The sequence below is a fragment of the Eubalaena glacialis genome, chromosome 11 (assembly GCF_028564815.1).
Source record: "Eubalaena glacialis isolate mEubGla1 chromosome 11, mEubGla1.1.hap2.+ XY, whole genome shotgun sequence".
NCBI lineage: Eukaryota > Metazoa > Chordata > Mammalia > Artiodactyla > Balaenidae > Eubalaena > Eubalaena glacialis.
Window position 1 is genome coordinate 114,594,812 of NC_083726.1, and position 22,548 is coordinate 114,617,359.

At 50.5% G+C, this 22,548-nt stretch overlaps 1 protein-coding gene across 5 annotated transcripts in view; it reads left to right on the forward strand.

Annotated features, from left to right (window-relative positions):
- B4GALNT3 (beta-1,4-N-acetyl-galactosaminyltransferase 3) overlaps positions 1-22,548 on the forward strand; it is a 92,336-nt gene that overhangs the window by 49,472 nt on the left and 20,316 nt on the right. For 4 of the 5 annotated variants that reach the window (XM_061205973.1, XM_061205977.1, XM_061205974.1 and 1 more), the window contains exons 2-3: positions 19,841-19,944; positions 20,892-20,969. In XM_061205973.1, coding sequence (XP_061061956.1) covers positions 19,841-19,944; positions 20,892-20,969 — 182 coding nt within the window. The remainder of the gene's footprint in view (positions 1-19,840; positions 19,945-20,891; positions 20,970-22,548) is intronic. The other variant, XM_061205976.1, reaches the window with a different exon arrangement.

A 22,548-nucleotide genomic window follows, 5' to 3' on the forward strand; every position in this document is an offset into this window, starting at 1 on the left:
TAAATGCTAAATGTTTTAACCCTTGTTTTTTCTATTATTATCTCCAGTATTATGGAGCATTTCCTATATGCCATTCTCATTTGATCCTCATAACCAGTAACCCCGTAAGGTGTAAATCCTACTAATATCATTGCTTTAGAGAAGGAAACCAAGGCTTTAGAGATTGAGATCATGTAGCTAGATACCATGGCATCTGACTCTGCAGCTCTTCCTTTTAACCATTGTGTGGAGCTGGATGGATACTCTTAACAGTGACATCATTTCCTCAACAAGTGCCTACTATGTGCTAGGCATAATAAGCAAAATAGGTATGGGGAGAAGATAGATTTTAAACACACACATGCATAACATGTCAAGTGGTAATAAGTGCTATTAAGAAAAGTAACGGGGACTTCCCTGACGGTCCAGTGGTAAAGGCTCTGCGCTTCCACTGTAGGGGTTGCGGGTTCGATCCCTGGTCGGGGAACTAAGATCCTGCCAGCCGCGTGGCACGGCCAAAAAAGAAAAAAAAAAGAAAGAAGAATAACGCAGGGTAAGAGAAGGTGGTAACTGGGGGCAGAGAGAACTGTTGTAGATGGGGTGACCAGGGAAGAAACAGCCGTGTCCATATCTGGGGGTGCGAAGACCCTGAGGTACTGCATGCCTGGTGATGGGAGGGACAGCAAGGAAACCAGAACAGCTGGAGCGGAACGGTGATAAGGGGACGGGAGAGGAGATCGGGGCAGAGATTTAACATGAGAGACATCTTCAGTTGAGTGACCCTATCATCTGTGGGACACTTTTTAAAAAAATTTATTTTATTGTAGTAGAGTTGATTTACAATGTTGTGTTAATTTCTGCTGTACAGCAAGGTGATTCAGTTATACATACATATACATTCTTTTTCATATTCTTTTCCATGATGGTTTATCCCAGGATACTGAATACAGTTCCCTGGGCTCTACAGTAAGACCTTGTTGTTTATCCATTCTCTATATAATCGTTTGCATCTGCTAATCCCAGACTCCCAGTCCAGCCCTCCCCTACCCCCCTCCCCCTTGGCAACCACAAGTCTGCTCTCTATGTCTGTGAGTCTGTTTCTGTTTCATAGCTAAGTTCATTTGGGTCATATTTTAGATTCCACATATCAGTGATATCATATGATATTTGTCTCTGTCTGCCTTACTTCACTTAGTGTGATCATCTCTAGGTCCATCCATGTTGCTGCAAATGGCATTATTTCATTCTTTTTTATGGCTGAGTCGTATTCCATTGTATATATGTACCACATCTTCTTTATCCATCCCTCTGTCGATGGGCATTTAGGTTGTTTCCATGTCTTGGCTACTGTAAATAGTGCTGCTGTGAACATTGGGGTGTATGTATCTTTTCGAATTATAGTTTTGTCTGGATATATGCCCAAGAGTAGGATTGCAGGATCATATGGCAGCTCTATTTTTAGTTTTTTGAGGAACCTCCATACCGTTCTCCATAGTGGCTGCACCAATTTACATTCTGTGGGACACTTTTGGTAGTGCAAGTGGGTGCTGATAATAAGGCTGCCAAGACAAACAGTGTAACCTGGGTCTGCCCCCAGTAAGCCTCACTCATAGGATCCAAAGGACCTTGGATCGTATTCGGAGTGAGCTGGGAAGGAACTGGAGCGTTTGAGCAGGAGGTTGACGTGGCCTACATTTTGGTGGGGTCACTCTGGCTGCTGAACTGTAGGGGGTGAGGGTGGAGGCACAGGGACCAGACGAGAGATGGTGGCTGGGACGAGGTGGGGGAAGTAGAGGTGTCGGAAGAAGTCAGACTTTGGGTAGCTTTTGAAGGCACAGATGACTGGACCTGCTGATGGATTGTATGTGGGGAGAGGAATCAAGAATGATTCAAAGATTTCTGACCCGGGCAGTTGGAAGGCTGGATCTGCCGTTACTAAAATGGGGAGGACGGGGAGCAAGCACGTTTGGCAGGAAAAATCAAGAGTTTGGTTTCAGGCCTGTTGAGTCTGAGATGCCTCTCAGATCTCCAGGCAGGGGAGTGGGTTCGTAAATCAGAGATACAGACGTGGATTTCCGGGGGCGGGCAGAGGGCAGCTAGGGAAGTCATCCACATGCAGACGGGATTCCCAAGGATCAGAGAGTGGGGGCATAGACAGGAAAGAGGATAGTCCAGACTGAGCCCCAGGGTGGGTTATCCAGCTGTGAAGGTAGGCGTAATGAGGGGCATTATTAGCAAGAGAACTGAGCGGTGGCCCGGAGGGAGGGCAGTGGGGCTTGCAGGGGTCATCACTTTCTCTTGGTGAACCTCTGCACTCTGACACTGGGGGAGGGTGGTGTTCATATTTTACTTTCATCTTGGTAAAAACTTCTGTGTTTCACGCGGGGAACCAAGGTGGGTGCCTGGGTGGGGCTTGGAGATGGAAACAACCCAGCTTGCCCTGTAAAAACCATGACTCCTTAAGGGCGGTGACTTACTTCCATTCCCAGGCCCAGCAACTCCACCCGCTTCCCAGAGCACCTGCCCTGGACCTCCTTCACCACGAGGTCTTCCCGGACCACCAGGATCCTCCTCTCTGAACTCCAGGGGCCTCGCTGCGCCCTGCGTGTGTGAAGCAGCCTTGTGTCGTGGAAGCACAGGAGGCCTCAGACCTGTGTGTGGAAGCGGAGCCCTCTGTGCGTTAGCAGCGCTGGCTGAGGCTCCTCCTTCCGACCTGGGCTGGGTCCTTTTCCTCCGTTTCCCCCCGGCCACGGCTCCATAGCACCGGCGTCGCCGGGCTGCTGGGAGGGTCGACCTGGCAGCGGTGGGACGACTGTGAACTTTGGAGCCAGACGGGTCTAGTTTGAATCCCAGTTTGGCCACTTATGGGATCTTGAGTAAATCATGTAGACTCTTTATAAAGTTTTATTTTTATTTATTTATTTATTTTATTTGTTTATTATTTTTGGCTGTGTTGGGTCTTCGTTGCTGCGCACGGGCTTTCTCTAGTTGTGGCGAGCGGGGGCTACTCTTCGTTGTGGTGTGTGGGCTTCCCACTGCAGTGGCTTCTCTTGTTGCGAAGCACGGGCTCTAGGCGCGTGGGCTTCAGTAGTTGTGGCACATGGGCTCAGTAGTTGTGGCTCGCGGGCTCTAGAGCACAGGCTCAGTAGTTGTGGCACACGGGCTTAGTTGCTCACGGCACATGAGATCTTCCCGGACCAGGGCTCGAACCCGTGTCCCCTGCATTGGCAGGCAGATTCTTAACCACTGCGCCACCAGGGAAGTCCCATGTAGACTCTTTAAACCTCAGTTTTATTACTGGGAGAATGGGGAGAGAAATATTTACCTTACAGAGTTAGTGTATGTTGGAAATTAATGAGTGAATAATGCTGGACGGGGTAAACAATCGGTAATAGCAGCTGGTACCGTGATGCTGAGGCAGCTGCCTGTTACCCCGTCTGCAGGGAGCAAATGTTGGTTTAATTCATTCAAGGATCTAATTAATCTTCCTAAGGGAAAGGGAGGGGTGGTGGCGAGCTGACTCAGCTGAGGCCCTGAGAGGTTAAGGAACTTGCCAAAGCTCACACAGCTGGAAGTGACAGGGCTGGGGCTCGATTCCAGATCTTCCTGGCTCCCAAACTGGCTCTTCACGCAGAGCCGGGCAGAGCGGCTACATGTACGTACTAGATGCTCAATAAATCCAGCTAATTGACTGCCTGCAGCTTCTGCTTTAATTCCACAGGTCTCTTTTTTTTTGAGCTTCCTTCCCACTATGAACCATTTAGTGCAGCCCTCGCAACTCTAAGAAGCTGATCCAAGAAGCCACTTCAAAATAAATAAGAGACTGTGCCTTCTTTGTGCGAAGCCTGCATCTGTTTTTGTGTGCTGGTGAGCTCTGGGGAAACCTAGCGCAGTGCTCTGCCCACTCTGGGGAATATTTGCATCTTACTCTTCAAATTGCCTACAACAGGCTCTTTGAAAGACAGAAAACATATTCCCCTAAGACCTGGGAATGCTAAACAGTTAATAGATCCCCAAGGGTCTTCTGGATTACTAGGATACCGACCGCTATCACGGGTCATTAAATATCAAAGTTTATGCTCAGGAGGCCAAAAAATAATCTAAGTTCTCAGTGTCTCACTTGTCTTCACAAGTACCCCAGAAACCATTTAGGTATCACACAGGTAAAACGAGAGTTGCTCGAACCAAAAGGTTGCAATCTCAAAGGTTGATCGCAGCGCGTGGCTCGGTGGTCGTGAGCCCCGCCTCTGCGTCTTTGGAGCGTGCTTGTGGGCCTGGCTCCTTCTCCAAAGCTCTCTCTTTCACTTTCTCCTATTTTGGGAAGGATCAGCGCCGTCCGTCTGTCCGATTTCGGGCACGAGTCCTTGAGTTCCTCTTTGGTTCCTGCTGGACCTTGATTTGTTGGTTCGCTGAGGTTCTTTAAGACGCATCAGGCACACGGATTCGGGTTGGGTGACCATGCTTCTTAGCTCAGTATCCTTAGCAAAAAGCGGGTAGAGTGGAGCCTCACCTCACCTTCCGTAGTGCTCGTGGCCATTCTGGGGACGTTTACCCTGAAAGTCTTTTTTTTGATTTGCCAGGGGAGCCACTTAGACATCGTTGGCTTTCTACCCCTCCATGTGTCCTTGATGTGGGGGAATTTCAAAACATACCTGGCCTCGCAATGTTTCTGTACTGCCCCCTCTTGTATGGTTTGGGCCGGCTGTCCCTCTGTCCAGCATGGCCTGTGCCTCAGGGGGGAGGAGAGTGCTGGGGAAATGGTGAGGGGCGGGGGGGGCGAGGGCACAGCGTGGGGTACAGGGTCTTGGAATGAACTTTATCCTCTCGAGCTATTTGTGCATCTTTGGCCAGATTCCTGTTAACCCAGCTATAGATAGGGTAGATCGAGTTGTATAGATCAGTCCTGTCTGGTCATTTCACCAGTGAGTTTAGCAAATTTGGTGAGGCTAAGACAATGGCGATCTGTGAAACCGATAATTTAGTGTCAAATAAACAATGTGACTGTTTGGCCTGGGTTTCCAGGAAAGATGAACTGTTGCAGACATGCTATTGCCTTGGTCAGACCACATAGCCGGACTTTGGGTTCAGAAAATGTGGTCACTGACACATCAAATAACCAGTTGACTTCATCAAATTTTCACTCTCCTATTTATTGCCCTTTTCTCTATAGACCTAGAGCTGGTGTTTGACTGTTTGGAGTATAAAGACCATATACTAATAGTTTAATCAGCCATCCTAGAGGGCAATGTTTCATTGCATTTGTGTGTGTGTGTGTGTGTGTGTTTGTTTTTTTTTTTTTGCTGCGCCACATGGCATGTGGGATCTTAGTTCCCCGATCAGGGATCGAACCTGTGCCCCCTGCAGTGGAAGCACAGAGTCCTAACCACTGGGCTGCCAGGGAAGTCCTCATTGCATTTGTGAAGCTAAGAATAGCCTGGTAGAGATTCTCTTATGGTATTTAGCTCAGTAGCATTGGCACTAACGTAGATATTTTAACAACTACACTGTAGTCCAATGAGCAGAGTCTTATTTGTGAAGGTAGAAAACAGACATCACATCAACCAAGCTGACCATCGCTGCTCCTGCCTGGCTCCTTTCCCACCAAGTCTAAATTCCTCCCTATTCTCAACTATACTTACCTTTGTTTGTTTATTTTAAAAAGTGGTCATTAACCCAGAGAAAAGGGTATTTTTTTCCTTCCATGTAGAATGTTGATAGATAACCTGGCAAAGGAGTATTTAATGTGCTTGTGGATATTTCTGTATACGTGGATTAAATATTTTTTAATAAAGGTGCTTAGAGGACAAACTGTGGTAAAAACAATGAAAGTTATTTCAATGAAATCATTAGTCGTTCGTTGAACATCTTCATTTTTTTAATGCCATAAGTTTATTTACAAGCGTATCTAGTACAGTTGGATTTGTTCCTTAAAGTAGCTTTCTTTTGAACTTTACTATAGCCACTTTTTAGATCACATACAGTAAGTCCCCTACGTACGCACCTTCAAGTTGTGAACTGTCAAAGATGCAAACGTGCGTTCGCATGTCCAGTCACGTAAGTTAGTTCACGTGTCTGGCGTACATTGTCACATGTGTGCATCCCCTACAAGTGGTTGTGCTTTTGTGTACTTTACTGTACAGTACTGTATAGAGTACAGTAGTACAGTATCTTTATATCCAGCCCAGAACCTGTGCCATCAATGTCAGGCGTGAGTGAAATTGCAGCTTCCTCCGTCTCCTATTGCTGACGACCCTTCAGCTCTACCATCTCCCACCTCCTCCCCCTCCTCCAGTCAGTAACTCTTCCTGCCTGTTCACTCGATGTCAGCCCCTGGATGCCAGCTATTGTACTGATGCTACTGTACTTTTCAAGGTACTGTACTGTAAGATTAAAAATGTTTTCTTTATTTTCTGTGTTTGTTTTTTATGTATTACTTGTGTGAAAAGTGTTATAAACCTATCACAGTACAGTACTATATAGCTGATTGTGTTAATTGGGTACCTAGGCTAACTCTGTTGGACTTAAGAACGTGCTCTCGGAATGGATCTCGTTCGTATGTAGGGGGCTTACTGTACTGGAAAACATTCCATACAGAAGTAAGCTTGAGTAAACATTTGAGTGTTATGCATTATAATATACCAAGCTTATTTTATCTTATTTATTTTAAAATTTTTAAAATATTTATTTATTTATTTGGCTGCACTGGGTCTTAGTTGTGGCATGAGGGATCTTTTTTGCAGCATGCGGGCTCCTTAGTTGAGGCATGTGGACTCTTTGTTGTGGCACGCGGGCTCCTTAGTTGTGGCATGTGAACTCTTAGTTGCGGCATGCGGGATCTAGTTCCCCGACCAGGAATTGAACCTGGGCCCCCGTGCATTGGGAGCGCAGAGTCTTACCCACTGCACCACCAGGGAAGTCCCATACCAAGCTTATTTTAAATGCAGATATTGCTTTAATGGAGTTGAGTATTTTAAACTGAAGTTTCCAGTTTGTGGGTCTCCCACCCGGCGGGTATGGGATTTGATTATATTGTGAAAGTGCCCCTCCTACCATCTTATTGTGGCTTCTTTGTTTTCGGATATAGAACATCTTTTTTGGTAGGTTCCAGTCTTTTTTTGCCGATGGTTGTTCAGCAGTTAGTTGTGATTTTGGTGTTTTCGTGAGAGGAGGTGAGCTCGGTGGAGTCCGTCTACTCCACCATCTCGTCTCAAAGGAAACCGAGCATCTTCATACTTAAAGCTGTGGCTGAAGGGGGTCGGAGGTGCATGTGGCACAGCTCTGCTTCTGAAGGGCTCTGAGGCCTGCCTTTATACACTCACAGCTTCTACATCGAGAACTGGTCTGGACCCAAACGAGCAAGCTCTCAAATACCCGGAGAAACGTGTTCTCCAGGCTGCTTTAGACCATGGCCCTTTCCTCAGGAGGGGCCACACTCAGTCTTAGGATCACAGACCACAAAGTGCTGTCACCGCCCCCGATCCTGCTGTACATCTCGCGCCAGGCTCATCACAGGGGACAACCAGGTTAGTCCTGCGGTCTGGACGGAAGATCCTGATCTGGAAGAGAGGAGACCTGGGTTCCAGTGCCGGTTCTGCCTCTAACTTGCTTTGTGACCTCAGACAGTGACCTCGGTCTTCATGCCGTCAGTTTTCTTTATGTAGAATGTAGGGGGCTGCAGTGATGATTTCTAAACTCCCTTCGACTGCAGTGCTTATTTTTTTTTTTTTTTTAACCAAGGTTAAAATGAATTGATGAAGTGTTACTTTCAAAGGCTCTGACAGATGATGGTTTTACCTCTCTTCCCAAGAACTGTGTTTTGAACATTGTGTGTCTGTATGAGTCTGGAATTTACTTTTCCTGAGGATATTCTAGATAATCCACTCTCCCATCTTCCCCCTATTCTGTAAAGTCTTTTAAATATTATAGAACCAACTCTGTGTGTCTGTGTCTTTCATACTTTCAGCTATATCTGCATTTTATGTGCCCCTGCTTAAAAAATAGGACTCTCAGACAAGTCCCACTTTTGTTTTAGGAATAATGGTCAATTATTGAGTTCAGCTATTTTCGCATGGAAGATTCAGAAAATCCCCATGATTTTCACGTGGAGGGAGGGAGCAGTCTCCCTCCCTCCACCTGCTCTTCTAGAGGAGCTGCAGGGGTCTCAACCCCACTGCCCACTGCACGCCCCCCTTCACCACCAGAGGGACACCCGGCCCAAGCTGAGGCCACTCGGACTCTTTCCTGAATTTGTATTCTGAGTAGAGACACACAGGTATTTGGAGCATCATTGGCCATCTGGTGAGGTCTCCATCACTGCCCTGGTTCTTGGCCTTGCTGGAGCCTGGTTGTGTGCTTCTGGCTGATTCTGTGAGCCATGCTGTAGCCCTTCCCCAAATTGCCTTTCGTCCAAATTAGGAAGGAGGAGAGGGAAAGGAAGGAAGACAGGCAGGCAGGCCCCTGATGCTAACTGAACAAACTATCTTGAGTGAAAGGCCAGTTTTTCTACTTCTTGATTTTGGCCCCCACCCTGTCACAGGTGTGGTCTCACTACGCGTTACCAGTAAGGAGCTTGCAGCCCTCACGACTCACCGTGGGAGTTCGAGACATCCAAAGTGGTCCACACCGCACTGTCCTATGTTGGTGTTACAGAAATGTCAGCTTGCACCCACAGGTTCCCAGTGTTTACTCTAAGCTCCTGTACCTGTCTCCTTGAGGATGGGTAGCCCCCAGTTTGTGGACCCGTGTTGGCACTGGGCTGGAGTTCTAGGGGCCTAGGTAACTTAGCCTCTCTCAGAAGCTGGGATGTGTTGAAACTGCTCATTTCCACAGAGGCTAGTGGGCTAGGACGTTGCTGTCCATGCGGAGGGCCCCGCCCTGGGCACCCTCGGAAGTTCTGCTCTCCCTCTTAACTTGTTGGCTGGGAGGCTCCACCCTGCTCCCACCCACGGTCCACAGACTTCCTGCATCCTCAGGCGGACACGAGGTTTCCCACCTTGTCTCTGCCATGAGGGCGCAGCAGCCTGGCCCCCCTTGGCCTATCTCTGGAAGAATGGACAAAGATTTTAGCAGTTTAAAAGAGAGCACCTTCGCAAAAGAAGAGAATGCAGGGATTCGAACAGACACTTGCCCACCCATGTTCACAGCGGTGTTATTCACAGTAGCCAAAGGTAGAAACAACCCAAGTGTCCGTCGACAGATGAACGGAGAAACACAATGTGGTCCATCCATATGATGGGATATGGTTCGGCTGGAAAAGGAAGGAAATTCTGACACATGCTACCACACGGATGAACCTTGAAAACATTAAGTGAAAGAAGCCAGACCCAAAGGCCAAATATTGTATGATTCTACTTAATCTGAGGTGTCTAGTGGTCAGATTCATAGAGACAGGAAGTAGAACGGTGGTTCTAATTCCAGCTGATTTACACAGTGTGAATGTAATGACGAGACCTAGTTCCTGCCAGCGCGGTGCTAATGCTCAACCCTCTCCTAGACTGAGTTCAGCAGGATCCTTCCCCAGCCAGGCTCCCTGTAGCCCACTGAACCCAGCAGCCATGAGTGAGCACGGTCTTAACCCTGACTCCCCTTTGACGGTAGACAAGTCCGTTCACTTATCTGTGGGTCTCTGTATCCCCGTCAGCAAAATAGACATGACTCGGACTTCCCTGGTGGCGCAGTGGTTGAGAATCTGCCTGCTAATGCAGGGGACACGGGTTCGAGCCCTGGTCTGGGAAGATCCCACATGCCGCGGAGCAACTAGGCCCGTGAGCCACAACTGCTGAGCCTGCGTGTCTGGAGCCTGTGCTCCGCAACAGGAGAGGCCGCGACGGTGAGAGGCCCGCGCACCGCGATGAAGAGTGGCCCCCGCTTGCTGCAACTAGAGAAGGCCCTCGCACAGAAACGAAGACCCAACATAGCAATCAATCAATCAATCAATCAATCATTAAATCTTTAAAAAAAAAAAATGGACATGACTCTAGGATTGGGATGAGAATATAAGAGAGAGCTTGGACATGAAGGCATTGGATGGAGGGATCGTGGTGGGATGCTGCTGACACAGGGCTGGGGGCTAACACAGGATGCCGGCCTCCATCCTAGGTGTGGTCTCGCCCTTGAGCTTCTGCTAGTGTGATATTCTGGAGGAACGCAGCGCCCGGGTCCTCGGCTGGAGACCAGAGCTACTACCGGGCATGCCTCCCGGTCTCACGCTTGGCCCTCCTTCCCCAGGACAGGTTACGACAACCTCAGCTTGGCTTTGGCACGTCAGCTCCGTCAGACCTCACCAGCTAGAGGCTGGCAGCCTTCAGATCAGATCCTTCATCTTCCTTGTTCTCAAGGCTGATGGAGAAGAGAGAAGGGTTCAGCTTGAAAGAGTACATTGTTCTCAGCGGAGACATCAGGGGAGAGAGGCCTGGAGGTTGGTGGCTCTAGGTTCCAAACCTAGTCCCTGTGTGGCCCTAGAAAACTCTCTTGGCCTCGGGGTGCCTCTCTCTTCCTGCTTCCTTTGGATTCCATTGTTTCCTCACTCAACAAACAAAAGGGTCTGTATTAGATACCTGTTAAGAAATATTTTTTTGTTTTAAAAGAGTCAGATGATGGGACTTCCCTGGCGTGGAATGAGTCAGATGCCCTGGGTTTGAGAATCCCAGCTCTGTTTTCTAAGGGTTCTGAGGTCTTGAGCAGATTGTACTCTCCGAACTGCCCAGGGCCTCAGTTTTCTCACTTGTAAAATAGGAAGAATATTAACACCATCGTGAAAGGATTGTATGAAGATTAAACGAGACAGTGCCTGTCCGGTGCTTAGCACACACGGGCCTGGGCAAGTGCACATGTGTTAGCTGTGATAGTCACCCTGTTACGTGCACAGGGTACCAGCCTGCTGCTGGGTGGGGCGGGTTAATGGGTGGATGGGGGCTTTGTAAGCAGTGCTGCTGCCCTTCCCGGTCCCCTCTGGCATTTCACTGTGGTCTCCCCACGGTCTTCGTAGTTAACTTTGCTGTCTCATGTTTCCCACTTGTCCCCTCCCATGTCTCTCGTTAGTTGGCTGGGTGACGCTCTCTTCTTTTTTATTTTTTAAATTTTTAAAAATAATTTTATTTATTTATTTATTTACTTTTGGCTGTGTTGGGTCTTTGTTGCTGCACCCGGGCTTTTCTCTAGTTGCACTGAGCGGGGGCTACTCTTCGTTGCGGTGCGTGGGCTTCTCATTGTGGTGGCTTCTCTTTGTTGCGGAGCATGGGCTCTAGGCGTACAGTCTCAGTAGTTGCAGCTCGCGGGCTCAGTAGTTGTGGCTCATGGACTTAGTTGTCCCGTGGCATGTGGGATCTTCCCGGACCAGGGCTCGAACCCATGTCTCCTGCATTGGCAGGTGGATTCTTAACCACTGAGCCACCAGGGAAGTTCCTCTCTCTTCTTTTTTAAAGGCACATTCCCAGTGGAATCTCCACTACCCCCTCCCCCAGTCTTTTTTCCAGCGTTCATTTTTTTCTTCTGGTTCTCGCTCTTTCTTCCTATGACACCTTCTATCCCTGACAGTCCTTCGAGAACTTTAACTATGGAAAGTACCCCTCCCACCTCCATCCAGTTGGGAAGGAGAGTTCTGGGATCTCGGGCCTCCACTTCTCCGTCCTTCCACCTGGAAAGGAGCGGGAGCCAGAGCATGGGCTGTGACTAGCTGCTGGGCCATTGTCCGCTGTGGCTCCAAACCCCAGAGCTTCTGTGGGCTGCGTCAGGTCTTCCGGTGTGTCCTGGTGACCTTTCTGCTGGGATGACTCCAGGGCCATCTTCTGGAACCAGGGTTTTCTTCTCTCTGTGTTGCTTCTCTGGAACTCTGGGATCTTGGAGACCAGTTCTCTGGTCCCAGAAAATGTTTGCAAAGCACTTTGTCTGAGGTTCCTGCAAGTCTGGAAAATCATCACAGCATCACACCATCAGCATCTGGTGAGCTCAGCGGCCTGAGGTGCGGCTGTCTGTTGCCTAAAGCAGGAATGGCTTGTGCGTGCCCTGCATGGGGCGCGGCGTGGGTCCAGAGCACATGCACGAGGCCACAGTCACGTGGATCCCTTCATTCACCACGATGCCCACCCCAGGTGTGCCAGGAGTGGATGGAGCTGAATGTCTCCTTTTGTACCTTTCTCCCCATTGCAGCAGTTAGCTGAGCTCTGAGTATACAACAGGCGCTCAATAAGTGCCTGGGGATTGGTTGGTTCATTGATTCATGCATTCCCTCTTCCCAGCCTGCCATTGATTACCCTTGACCACCACTGAACTTCCTCTTTGAAAGACTCCAGGAGGGGAAAGGATCGCCCCACTGCTCCTCCACGTTCAGAAGCTTGTCTGTGTCCCAGTCTAGCGGGATGACTGGACAAGAGAGTCTGACCCATGGGGTCCTTGCCCAGGTCCACCCGAGGATTAAAGCACCTCTTCAGTGGGCATGGACCAGTTTTAGAAATCCTGGACCCTGTTACCTCTAGATCTTCCTGAAACCATCCCATTTCATCCGGGGTCTTCATCAAAATTCCCCATGGACAGAACTGTGTTTGTGGCTCTGACTGTCCTGTCATGACCCGGATGAGTACATGGGGCCTGAAAGGTTGTGGGGTTTGTTTTGTTCTTTGTCACGATGATGGTGATGATGACGATATCCTGGAGGTGCCTTGGGGCCTGGCCAGACCTTCGGGGGCCTCTGCGGGTTGATCCACGGCTCGGGGGGTGGGAAGTTACAGAGCGGGGCTGGGCGCAGGCCTCACCCACCCCCTTCAAGTCTCATGCTCAGATCTGGATGTCCGGGTGAGCAGGACACAAGCAGCGGGGCTGAAGTGCACAAGCACGTCCCTGGCACAGCTCCGACGCCCCCCGTTGGGCCCCTCGGTTGGCAGCCGGCAGGGCGGTGGGCACGGCCCCTTGCGTCTTGCTGGCGAACCCTGGCCTGCCCTGCTGCGGCCCCAGCCCCACGGCAGCTCAGGGTGGGCTCGGCAGGGAGCTGGGGGTGGCTGGCTATTCTGCTCTGAGCCTAGGAGCCGGTGGACAGGGGGGGAGAGGCTGGTCGGGGCCCTTTCCGTATTTCTGCTCATCAAATCGAAGAGTGGCTGGGGAGACCTCGGGACCCCACCGATCTCCCGCCCTGCATACCCTCCTCCCCGTACCTGTGCTACGAGGGAGCGTGAGACGGAGCTGGACCCACACTTAGGACCTTCCTTGGGGCCCACCCTGCTCCAGACCCGCGGCTGCGTGGTTCACCCTTGTGTTGAGAAGGAAGAGGCTCCGAGACCGGGGCGAGGGCAGCAGGCCCACTCGCAGGTGCTTTCTGCCCAGTGTTCCAGCTGATTGGGGGTGTTTGGGTCTCCATGCGCCCTCTTGCTCTTATTTGGCTTATATGGGGCGGTGTTATTGGTGTTATTGGCGTTAGAGGGAGTGGGGTGTCAGGGGGGTGTGGGCGGGTGAGTAGGAGGTAATTGGGGAGGGATGGGCCGGTGACTAAGGTGCGCCTGACGCCAGTTGATGAGGAGGTGGCAGAGCTGGACCAGGTTCTCAAGTCTATTCCGTAGAGAGGCATGGAATTCAGGACACAGGGTTCAAATCTTCTGTCACTTACTATCTCTGGGACTTTCAGTGAGATTTTTATCCTCTAAGCCTTATTTTCCTATAGGGTTGTTGTACTAAATAAAATCATCTATATTTCATTTACTATAAATATAAGTATATGCCCGACACGTAAATGTTAAGGTTACATTAATAATAGTTCCTCTTGCATCACGTTCTCTGGGGTGTCACGGCTGGAAAGGAAAGGCCGTGTCTTTGCTGTCAGAGATTGTGGTTTGCCTTAGGGACTCTCTCCCAGGTGACAGTCCCTGGCTTCATCCCTGACTGTGCCACCTCGGGTTTCTGGTGGCATCCAGGCCCTGCTGGCGTCCAGCCACGGCAGCTTTGCTCTGCGGAGCCCACATGACTGGCCCTCGGGTGCACTCCAAGGTCAGAGCCTTGCTTTTTCATCCCAGGACTCCGTGCTGGTTCCTGGCCTTTGTGGAGCCGTGCCCGGGTGTCATGACCTCCTGTTCCCTGGACAACCTGCTGTTCTCTAGTGGGACAAGGGCTCTGTCTCTGCTCAGCTCCTCTGGGGTTCACCACCTTTTCTCTCTACAGATGCTGAGCTTCTTAGCAAATCGTCTGCATTCACCCCAGATCTTTGGGTCCTTTACACCTATGGAGCCTGTGGGACCAGCCCTCCTGGCTTGTCCTTGAACCCCACCTTCCTACAGCCCTTGAGGGTGCAGGCCTTCCCCTCTTGCAAAGTGCGTCTTAGGGCAGGTGGGAGCCCTTTCCAGCGGAGCCCTGCCCGAGCTGGAGATGGAGCTTCAGAAACACCACGTTCATTGCACCCCCTCCCCGCCATGCTTCCACTTCTCTCTTGGGCATTCCTCTCAGCCCTACCTCTCCTCTGACACCCATCCTCCCCATCTCAGTAAGCACAACTCCAGCCTTTCAACGGCCAGGGCAGAAATCCTGAATCATTCTTGATTCCTCTCCCCATGTCCAGTCCCTCAGCTGAAACTTCACAGTCTATCCAAAATCTGTCTGAGCAGCCAGGGGCTGCCTTTCCCCCTTGCGTGAATGTCCCTCTGGACCACGTGACACATAAGCGAGAGAATCAGACCAGCGATCAGGAGAAACGAAGGCCGGTTTCACATCTGCAATGCTGTGACCCATCATTAACTAATGAGCTGCAATGTGTTAATTGCTTGTTGTGTTCCAAGCACTAAGTCCTTAACGTGGATTATCTTATTCACTGTGTGACTTCACTTCTCTGTTTCCTCATCTCTAAAAAAGACGACAACAGTTCCCAGGGAGTTGGTGAGGATGCAGGGAAATAATGTAGGTGAGAGTTTTTTTTAAAAAAAAAGCACCAAGGGGGACTTCCCTGGTGGCGCAGTGGTTAAGAATCCGCCTGCCAATGCAGGGGACACGGGTTCGAGCCCTGGTCCGGGAAGATCCCACATGCCACGGAACAACTAAGCCTGTGCGCCACAACTACTGAGCCTGCACTCTAGAGCCCACGAGCCACAACTACTGAGCCCGCGTGCCACAACTACTGAAGCCCACGCGCCTAGAGCCCGTGCTCCTCAACAAGAGAAGCCACAGCAATGAGAAGCGCGTGCACTGCAACGAAGAGTAACCCTCGCTCCCCGCAACTAGAGAAAAGCCCGCACAGCAATGAAGACCCAATGCAGCCAAAAATAAAATAAATAAATTTTAAAAAAAGTATCATCTGGAAAAAAAAAAAAAAGCACCAAGGGCTGTGCTTATGCTGTATTTTCACCGAAGAGCCAAAGAGATGCTCTCCAGGCCTTTGAAGAGTCCACATTGCACAGAGGAGAGGTGTTGGCAGAGTTCCGGCTGATGGTGAATTTGATAGCCCAGCTTTGTGAGGGCAGAATGTGAGGCCCACGGTGGTGCTTTATCTGTCACCTGAGATCGGGGTGTCTGTCTCCTGGCACAAATGTGACACCTGTTGCAGGAGAAAGGGGCCCTGGCAGCTGGCGCTCTGGCCAGGAGCAGGAGTTCACTTACCCGAGGGCAGGTGACAAGTGTCAAGAGTTAAATCAGCACATTCTTTAGCTCCTGGTTCCCCCAGGGGGCTAAGCGGGGCCAGGGTACCTCTGGCAGGGTTAACACAGCGGAAAAGCTCCACACCGTGCCTGACGCCTGCTTTGCACTCAGTGAATATTAACGGGGTTGGGGGGATAGGTGGGTGATGGGAGGGGCGCAGAGAACAGCCGGGCAGCAGAGAGGAAGTGCTGTCTGTTACCCCCACCACTGAGTCGCTGCTGCCCATGGCCCTCTTGCTTCTCTGCACAGAGGAGAGAGGCGGCGACTGGCCGATTCCGGTTTTTATAAAACTCTCGAGGCGCTGGGACTCACATCTTCTGACGCCCAAGTCCAAAACCCTGAACTCAGACATTGATGGGGGATGGGGTGCTAGTTGCGTCTGACACGCACAGTATTTAATCCTCACGGCAGGGGCAGGGGTCTTATCTCCACCAGCCAGAGACAGAAGACCAGAGAGGTTCAGTTACTTGCTCAAGCGGTTACCGTTTATAATGGTGGCCATCCATGGAGAGCTTCCTGACTCCAAGCCTTCTTGTCTTTTCCACACTGTGAGGTCTGCCAAGGGCGTTTCCTGCGCCTTAAATCACTAAAGGCTGGGCTGTTGACTGTCTTGCTCCAAGTAATTTCAAAGCCATCCAGACGCACCTGTGACCTGGGCAGGGCCCGGTTAGGTTTAACCACTGACCTCCCCTCCCTTCCGTGGATTTGTCCTTGTTTACTGGGAGAGCCACCTGTTACCCTCTTTTAAAGAGAAATAGAGCCAGGCACAAGTTAAAGATGATGGACAGGTTTAATTCAGTACTATCACAGTGTGGGAAAGAGACTGAGGTATAGAGCTGAGCTCAGTTCCAAAGGCAGCCAGGGATTTACAGCCCACAAGCAGCGTGAGGGGTCAGTGGATGGAGAATTAGCAGGAGGAGACATCAGGGTGGGGGGGTTCTTGCTAACCTGGCCTAGCAGCATCCTGGCTACCTGATTGGGTTCAGGTATCAAGGGTGGAGGGTAAACAGAGTTAACAGGATTCTTCCTAAAAGCTGGGCTGGGCAGGCCAAGGACAGGGCCCAAGGACCACGGCCTAGTCGAAAAGAGTGCTCAGAGGAGCCCTTCCAAAGTTTGGTCCAGGAGAGAGTGTTCCTTGTCACTTCCCAGTAAATGCGAGGACACGGCATGGTGAAGACCATGGGGAGAGTCCATTGACCTTGGGGTGACTTGTCTCACCTTCCAGGAGTCAAAGAATTTGGCTGGCACTGAAAACTAGTGTGTGGGAAAGAACATGCCTGGGAGACACGCCGGAACTCCCTCGGATGCGGCAAATCGCATTTTTAGGGTTATATCCTCACAGCCTTGTCTACAAGTAGGTCGTTTTCAGCCACAGAGCAAAGTCAAGGAAGAGGTGACCCAGTCGTTCTGAGGCAGAAGCAAGGCAGCGCCTCCTCTCCCCTCCCACGGTGCGACTCACTTGTCCCCCAGGCCCCCGAGCCTCCAGCTACTAACCCACAGCCCCCGGGGCCTGGGCAGGGATGGGACTCCTTTGATAGCAGTGTCTTAGCCAGGTTAGCGCAGGAACACCAGGCAGGAAGGTAGGGCTGGGTCTGGGGACATTCTTTCTCTTTCTGTCTCCCTCCCTCCCTCCCTCACCCTCACGTCACCGCACTGGCTCCGGGATCCTGCTTCCCCAGAACATCTCTCTGTGTCGAACTAGTCTGACCTGTTTCTGCCTGCCAGCTGGCCAGCCATGGAAACAGCAGAGACCTTGATGGCAGCAGGATAAACCTGCGGAAGTCCCGATAAACATAACATGAGTGGACGGTTAATGTCTGCGCAGAAACCCAGGGGCACAGATCCCCAGCGGACGCCTCTGCCCCCGGGTCTCCTCCAAGTCCACACCAAACAGCATCCACAGGAGAAAATGTAGGCGGGAAGAGGAAACGCTGGCTGGTGAGGCAGACAGGCTCTCTGTTCCGATGCCGGCTTCGAGACAGCGGACTCTGTGACCTTCAGCCCTGGGCTTCTCTTTCCCCATCTGTGAAGTGGGGGTAATCAGACCTGGCCCAGATGGGATCATGCCTGCGAGGTGCTGAGTAAACCCTGTGGAGCACCCAGCATGTAACTGGGTAAGAAAAGCTCCCCCGCCGCGCCCCACGTTCCACCCACCTTCCTGGAGGTATTCACACACACACACTGCGGCAAAGCGCTGATGTCCACCTTCTGTGGCCCATATCTGTGGGCTGTGCTCTTCCCTCTGTGTCTGGTTGGCTGGCTGTGCCTCTACTGGTGCCCGCCTGGGGGTCCTAGGATGCTTCTGCTTCCAGGCATCTCTTGGCTCACGGTGGCCCGTGGTGCCCGTCTAACTCCCGGGCAGCGCCCACAGCAGTGTCCTGGGAGCATCTTGATGAAGCTGTTGGAGAGCTTTCTGCGCTTTTGCAGCCCAGTGGGTTCCATCTGAACTCTTGGGTTCTAGCCTTAGCTTTGTCACTACAGTGGTCCCACCTGATCCATGATTTCACTTTCAGTGGTTCCTGTTATCCAAGGTCAGCCAGGGTCTGAAAATATTAAATGGGAAATTCTAGAAGTAAACAATTCATAAGCTTTCAAGTGGGTACCGTTCTGATCGGCGTGATGAAATCTCACGCTGTCTTGCTCCATCTTGCCCGGGAAGTGAGTCACCCCCTTTCTCCAGCCCCTCCCACCGTTCGTCATTTAGTTGCTGTCTCGGTTACCAGATGAACTGTCCTGGCATCGCAGTGCTTGTGTTCAAGTGACCCTTATTTTACTCAATACTGTCCCCACGGTGCAACGGCAGTGCTGCTGGAAATTCACATTTGCCAAAGGAAAGCCATAAGGTGCTTCTTTTAAGTGAAAAGGTGAAACTTAAAGAAAGAAAAAAAACCGTAGGCTAAGGTTGCTAAGATCTACGGCAAGAGCGAATCTTTTCTTCGTGAAATCGTGAAGAAGGGAAAAGAAGTTTTTGCTGGTTTTGCTGTCACACCTCAAACTGCAAAAGCTACAGCCACAGTGAATGATAAGTGCTCCATTAAGATGGCAGAGGCATTCAATGTGTACAATAAAATATTTTGAGAGAGACTCATTCACATAACTTTTATTACAATATATTGTTACAACTGTTCTATTTGATTTTCAGTTAACATTATTAATCTCTCACGGTGCCTAATTTGTAAATTAAACTTAATCATAAGTATGTATAGGAAAAAACATCGTATATATGGGGTTCGATACTATGTGTGGTTTCAGGCATCCACTGGGGGCCTTGAGTGTATCCCCTGTGGACAAGGGGGTCAACTGTGTTTGCTAAGTGAATCCAGATAGCTGGGCTTCCATTTCCTCACCTGAAATGAAGACTAGGTGGTCTTGAAGGCCCCTCCTAGCTCTTGGTGGCCTGTGATTCTGCCTTATGGTTCCACAAAGTCTCCATCCTGCCCGAGCGTCCCCCTGACCTGTGGGCAGCCCCGGCCCCCAGTGGACAGCAGTGCTGACCACTGAGCTCTGATTCTCACCCCCTAACTCTCAGCGGCTCCTTGCCCCTTTGCATGGCTGTGAATGCATGCGCATCTCCCTCATTCTCACCGTGGTTTGGCTGTTACCTTCCCAGATGTGTGAAAGCTGACCGGCTCCAGGGCTTCAGGGCACAGATGTCAGCTGTCACACACAGCCTCTAGATGCATCTAGGAGGAGCTGGACCTCAAATCTCATATCTCCAGCTGTTTATAATTCTGACAGGCAAACGCCAAGTCCTGGCCCACGGTCTCCTGGCGCCCCCAGCTCTGGGTCCATCCAGCAGCCCAGCGACTAATGGTGGGCAGGGGGAGGGCCCCCCGTCAGATACCCCGCCGGCTCCCTGGCTCGGAGGCAGGGAGGTTGTGAGGGGAAAGCTCAGCTCGGCCGCCGTGCACCCAGTGGCTTTTGGGCGAAATTGGCCTCGACACGCAGCCTGTGGTGGTCACATGGCAGGACAAAGTTCCGGGTTCATCTGGCCTGGTTCCTCCTCTGAATTAGGAAAGACAGCGAGTCCTAACAAGAGATGAGCTCATGCCCTCGCTCTCTGCCGTGTTGACCTTGGCCGAGGTTGTAACTGTCCCCCTACACTCCACCCCACTTCATACCCACCCCATGACGAGGGCTCAGGAGCCACAGAAGGTACACGATTACCTCTGTTATTATGCCCTGAGTCTCGCAGATTTATGAGGTCTTCAGGTCGTGCTGACCTTGTTCCTCTCTTCTTCTTTCCCTTCCTCAGGGTATGGCAGCTGGAGAGAACTGGCCAAGGCTCTGGCCAGCAGGAACATTCCGGCTGTGGATCCAAATCTCCAGTTCTACCGTCCCCAGAGGCTGGGCCTCAAGGTACGTGGCAGGGTCAGCCCGTCCTCCCTGCTGGTGCGTTAACGTGGGTCCTTGGCTACCCCTGCCCGCAGAGCCTTCAGGGCGTCCTCACGTCCTGTGTTAGGGCAGGGCAGAGCAGAAGGGGTCCCTGGATGGCAGGCTGGCCTCACGGGCTCTCCCAGCTTCGTGGGTAGAGACGTCCATCCTGCCTTCCCCAAAGCCTGGTCGCATAGTTCAAGATGCCCAAGTCTGAGCCGTCCAGGCATGTGGCCTCCATCAGCGCCTGAGCCGGACCAGCACCTCTCGCCTCTTGCCGGGATGAGGACTGGGCTGGTACTTTAGTGACAGTCCCAGGTGCTTGCTGCGAAGAGTCAGAGATGATGCGGTAGAGACGGCCCCTCCCTGCAAATAGCTGGGGGGCAGATTTGTAATGGAGCATTTTCCCTATGGTGTTTCTTGGGCTGATGGTCCCTAGAAGCTGCTCTGGGTGGGGATTAGGGAACTTGAGGTCCAGTTCAGCCCGGAGCCCTAAGGTTGAACCTCTGAGCCTAGAACAGACATGGATCTCCAAGGCCGGACCAGAGCCAAACTGAACCCATGGACCTGCAGGGTAGGGAGGAGTTGGGGTCTCTCCCCCAGGGGGGTTCCCACTTGTTAGGACAGATGAGTCACAGAAGAGGGAGGCAAGGTCCCTGCCCTCAGGAGAGCCTGGTCTAATTAGAAAAAATTTTTCCATATGGGAAGACTGAGAAAAGTCAGGAAAGTAGAAGCACCTCAGGGACATACATTGGAGGTATATTCCTGAGGGATATAGTGTGAGCCAGAAAGGGGAGTGTCCGTAAGTTGATAAGCCTCCGACAGCAGGGCTGGGTCTCCTGACCCTCTGCTTCCACGGGCACCTTCAAGGGGCCCCAATCCTGTTGTCACCCTAATATTCCCACCAAGTTCATTCTCCTCTGCTCGGCCAGGACCAAGACTCTGCGAGAGGTGGCCGGGGGGACAGCAGCTACCTGAAGTGGAATAAGCCGGTCCCCTGGCTGTCAGAGGTGAGGCTCTTGGAGAGGGTTAAAAAACAGTGTTTATAGGTAATTCCAGAGGCTACAGAAAATTTTCTTCTAGTGGTTGTTATTGAAAATTTTCATCTAATTTGAAGAAAAAAATTAAAGGGTTCCAGGCTCATTGAATTTTCTTCCTTTAGAGAAGCTCTAACATTTGCAGGGGGCCTACTGGGTGCCAGGCTTTGTGCATAATCTCCTGTCAGCTTTATGACCCTATAGGATAACACAATATCCTCATTTTATGGGTGAGAAAAGCAAAGCTCAGGAAAGCTACAGGACTTTCATGTCCATGTTAATCCCCAGTTATAAAATTTGGCTTCCCAAACTGTCTTTTATGGACCATTAAGTCTCATAAGATATTCCAGGCAGAAGGGAATCCACTGTTAAATACGGTTTCATATCTATAGACATCCACTCCCTGGAAATACACATTAGCACATGAAAGGCTCTGAGTTCTGCGGTCATCTGTTTGACTCGGTTTAGCTCAGCACGTACCAAACTTATTTGCCTCCTGAACTACCGTTTCCCGTGAACCATTAATATTCTATGAAACCAGTGTTCTAAGGGACATATACTAGGAAACTCCGCTTTAGAAACTTTTTATAGGAAGCAGTTAAACCTGTGAATGCAAATTGTCATAAGCATCATCATACCTTTTGTGTACATAGGATTTGACAGATTCTTTTTCTTTCGGTGAAGAAGCAGAGGCTCAGGAGGTTAATCACATGCGCAAGATAACCTTGAGTAAAAGCTTGTGCAGAGACTCCAGAGCAGCGTGGTGCTTTGGGGGTGAACATTTTAAATTTAGGTTTTGTATCGTGCAACTTGTCCCAGCCTTTCTTGGCTGGGTGCTGTCAGCCAGCCCGTCACCTCGTCCACACCTGTCACAGGTTGACCTCTTCCGCCTGGGTGATTTTATTTCCACTCCACCCATTTGCCGTGGGGCGGGCGTGAAGGATGCGGTGTCATACAAAATATGATGGTAGGTTACCTACACCGTGAAATTGCCTCTGTTTAAACCCTGAGAGAGGATGGATTACAACATCGGCACACCTGTACCAGGTGATATCATCAGGTAATTAGGCCCTGCCCCGCCCCACCTGGAGATGGCATTGTGCAAACCATTGGTCCAGCGTTCCAGCCTTCTGTCCTTTGAGGACAGTTGGATTATTTATTTATTTATTTTTGGCCTTGGCTCTCGGGATCTTAGTTCCCCAGGAATCAAACCCGTGCCCCGTGCTGTGGAAACGCGGAGTCCTAACCACTGGACCGCCAGGGAATTCCCTGGATCATTTTTCTTAATGAACCAATTATTTTGAAAGATTATAACTACATAATATTCTGCATTTATTAATCATTAGTTTTCTTACCTTTTTTGGCCAATCAAGGATGGAGATATGTACGTATATATCTCCATGAAAGCAGTGACAAATAGTAAATAGTGATTAAAATAGGATTGACTTTTTAAAGAAATAGTTGATCTTTTAGTAAGTGTGTTTAGCCTTTTGGTGGTAAATGCCTGATTTCCACTGACTTTGTCCTTTTATTATTAAAAGTGGCTTATAGG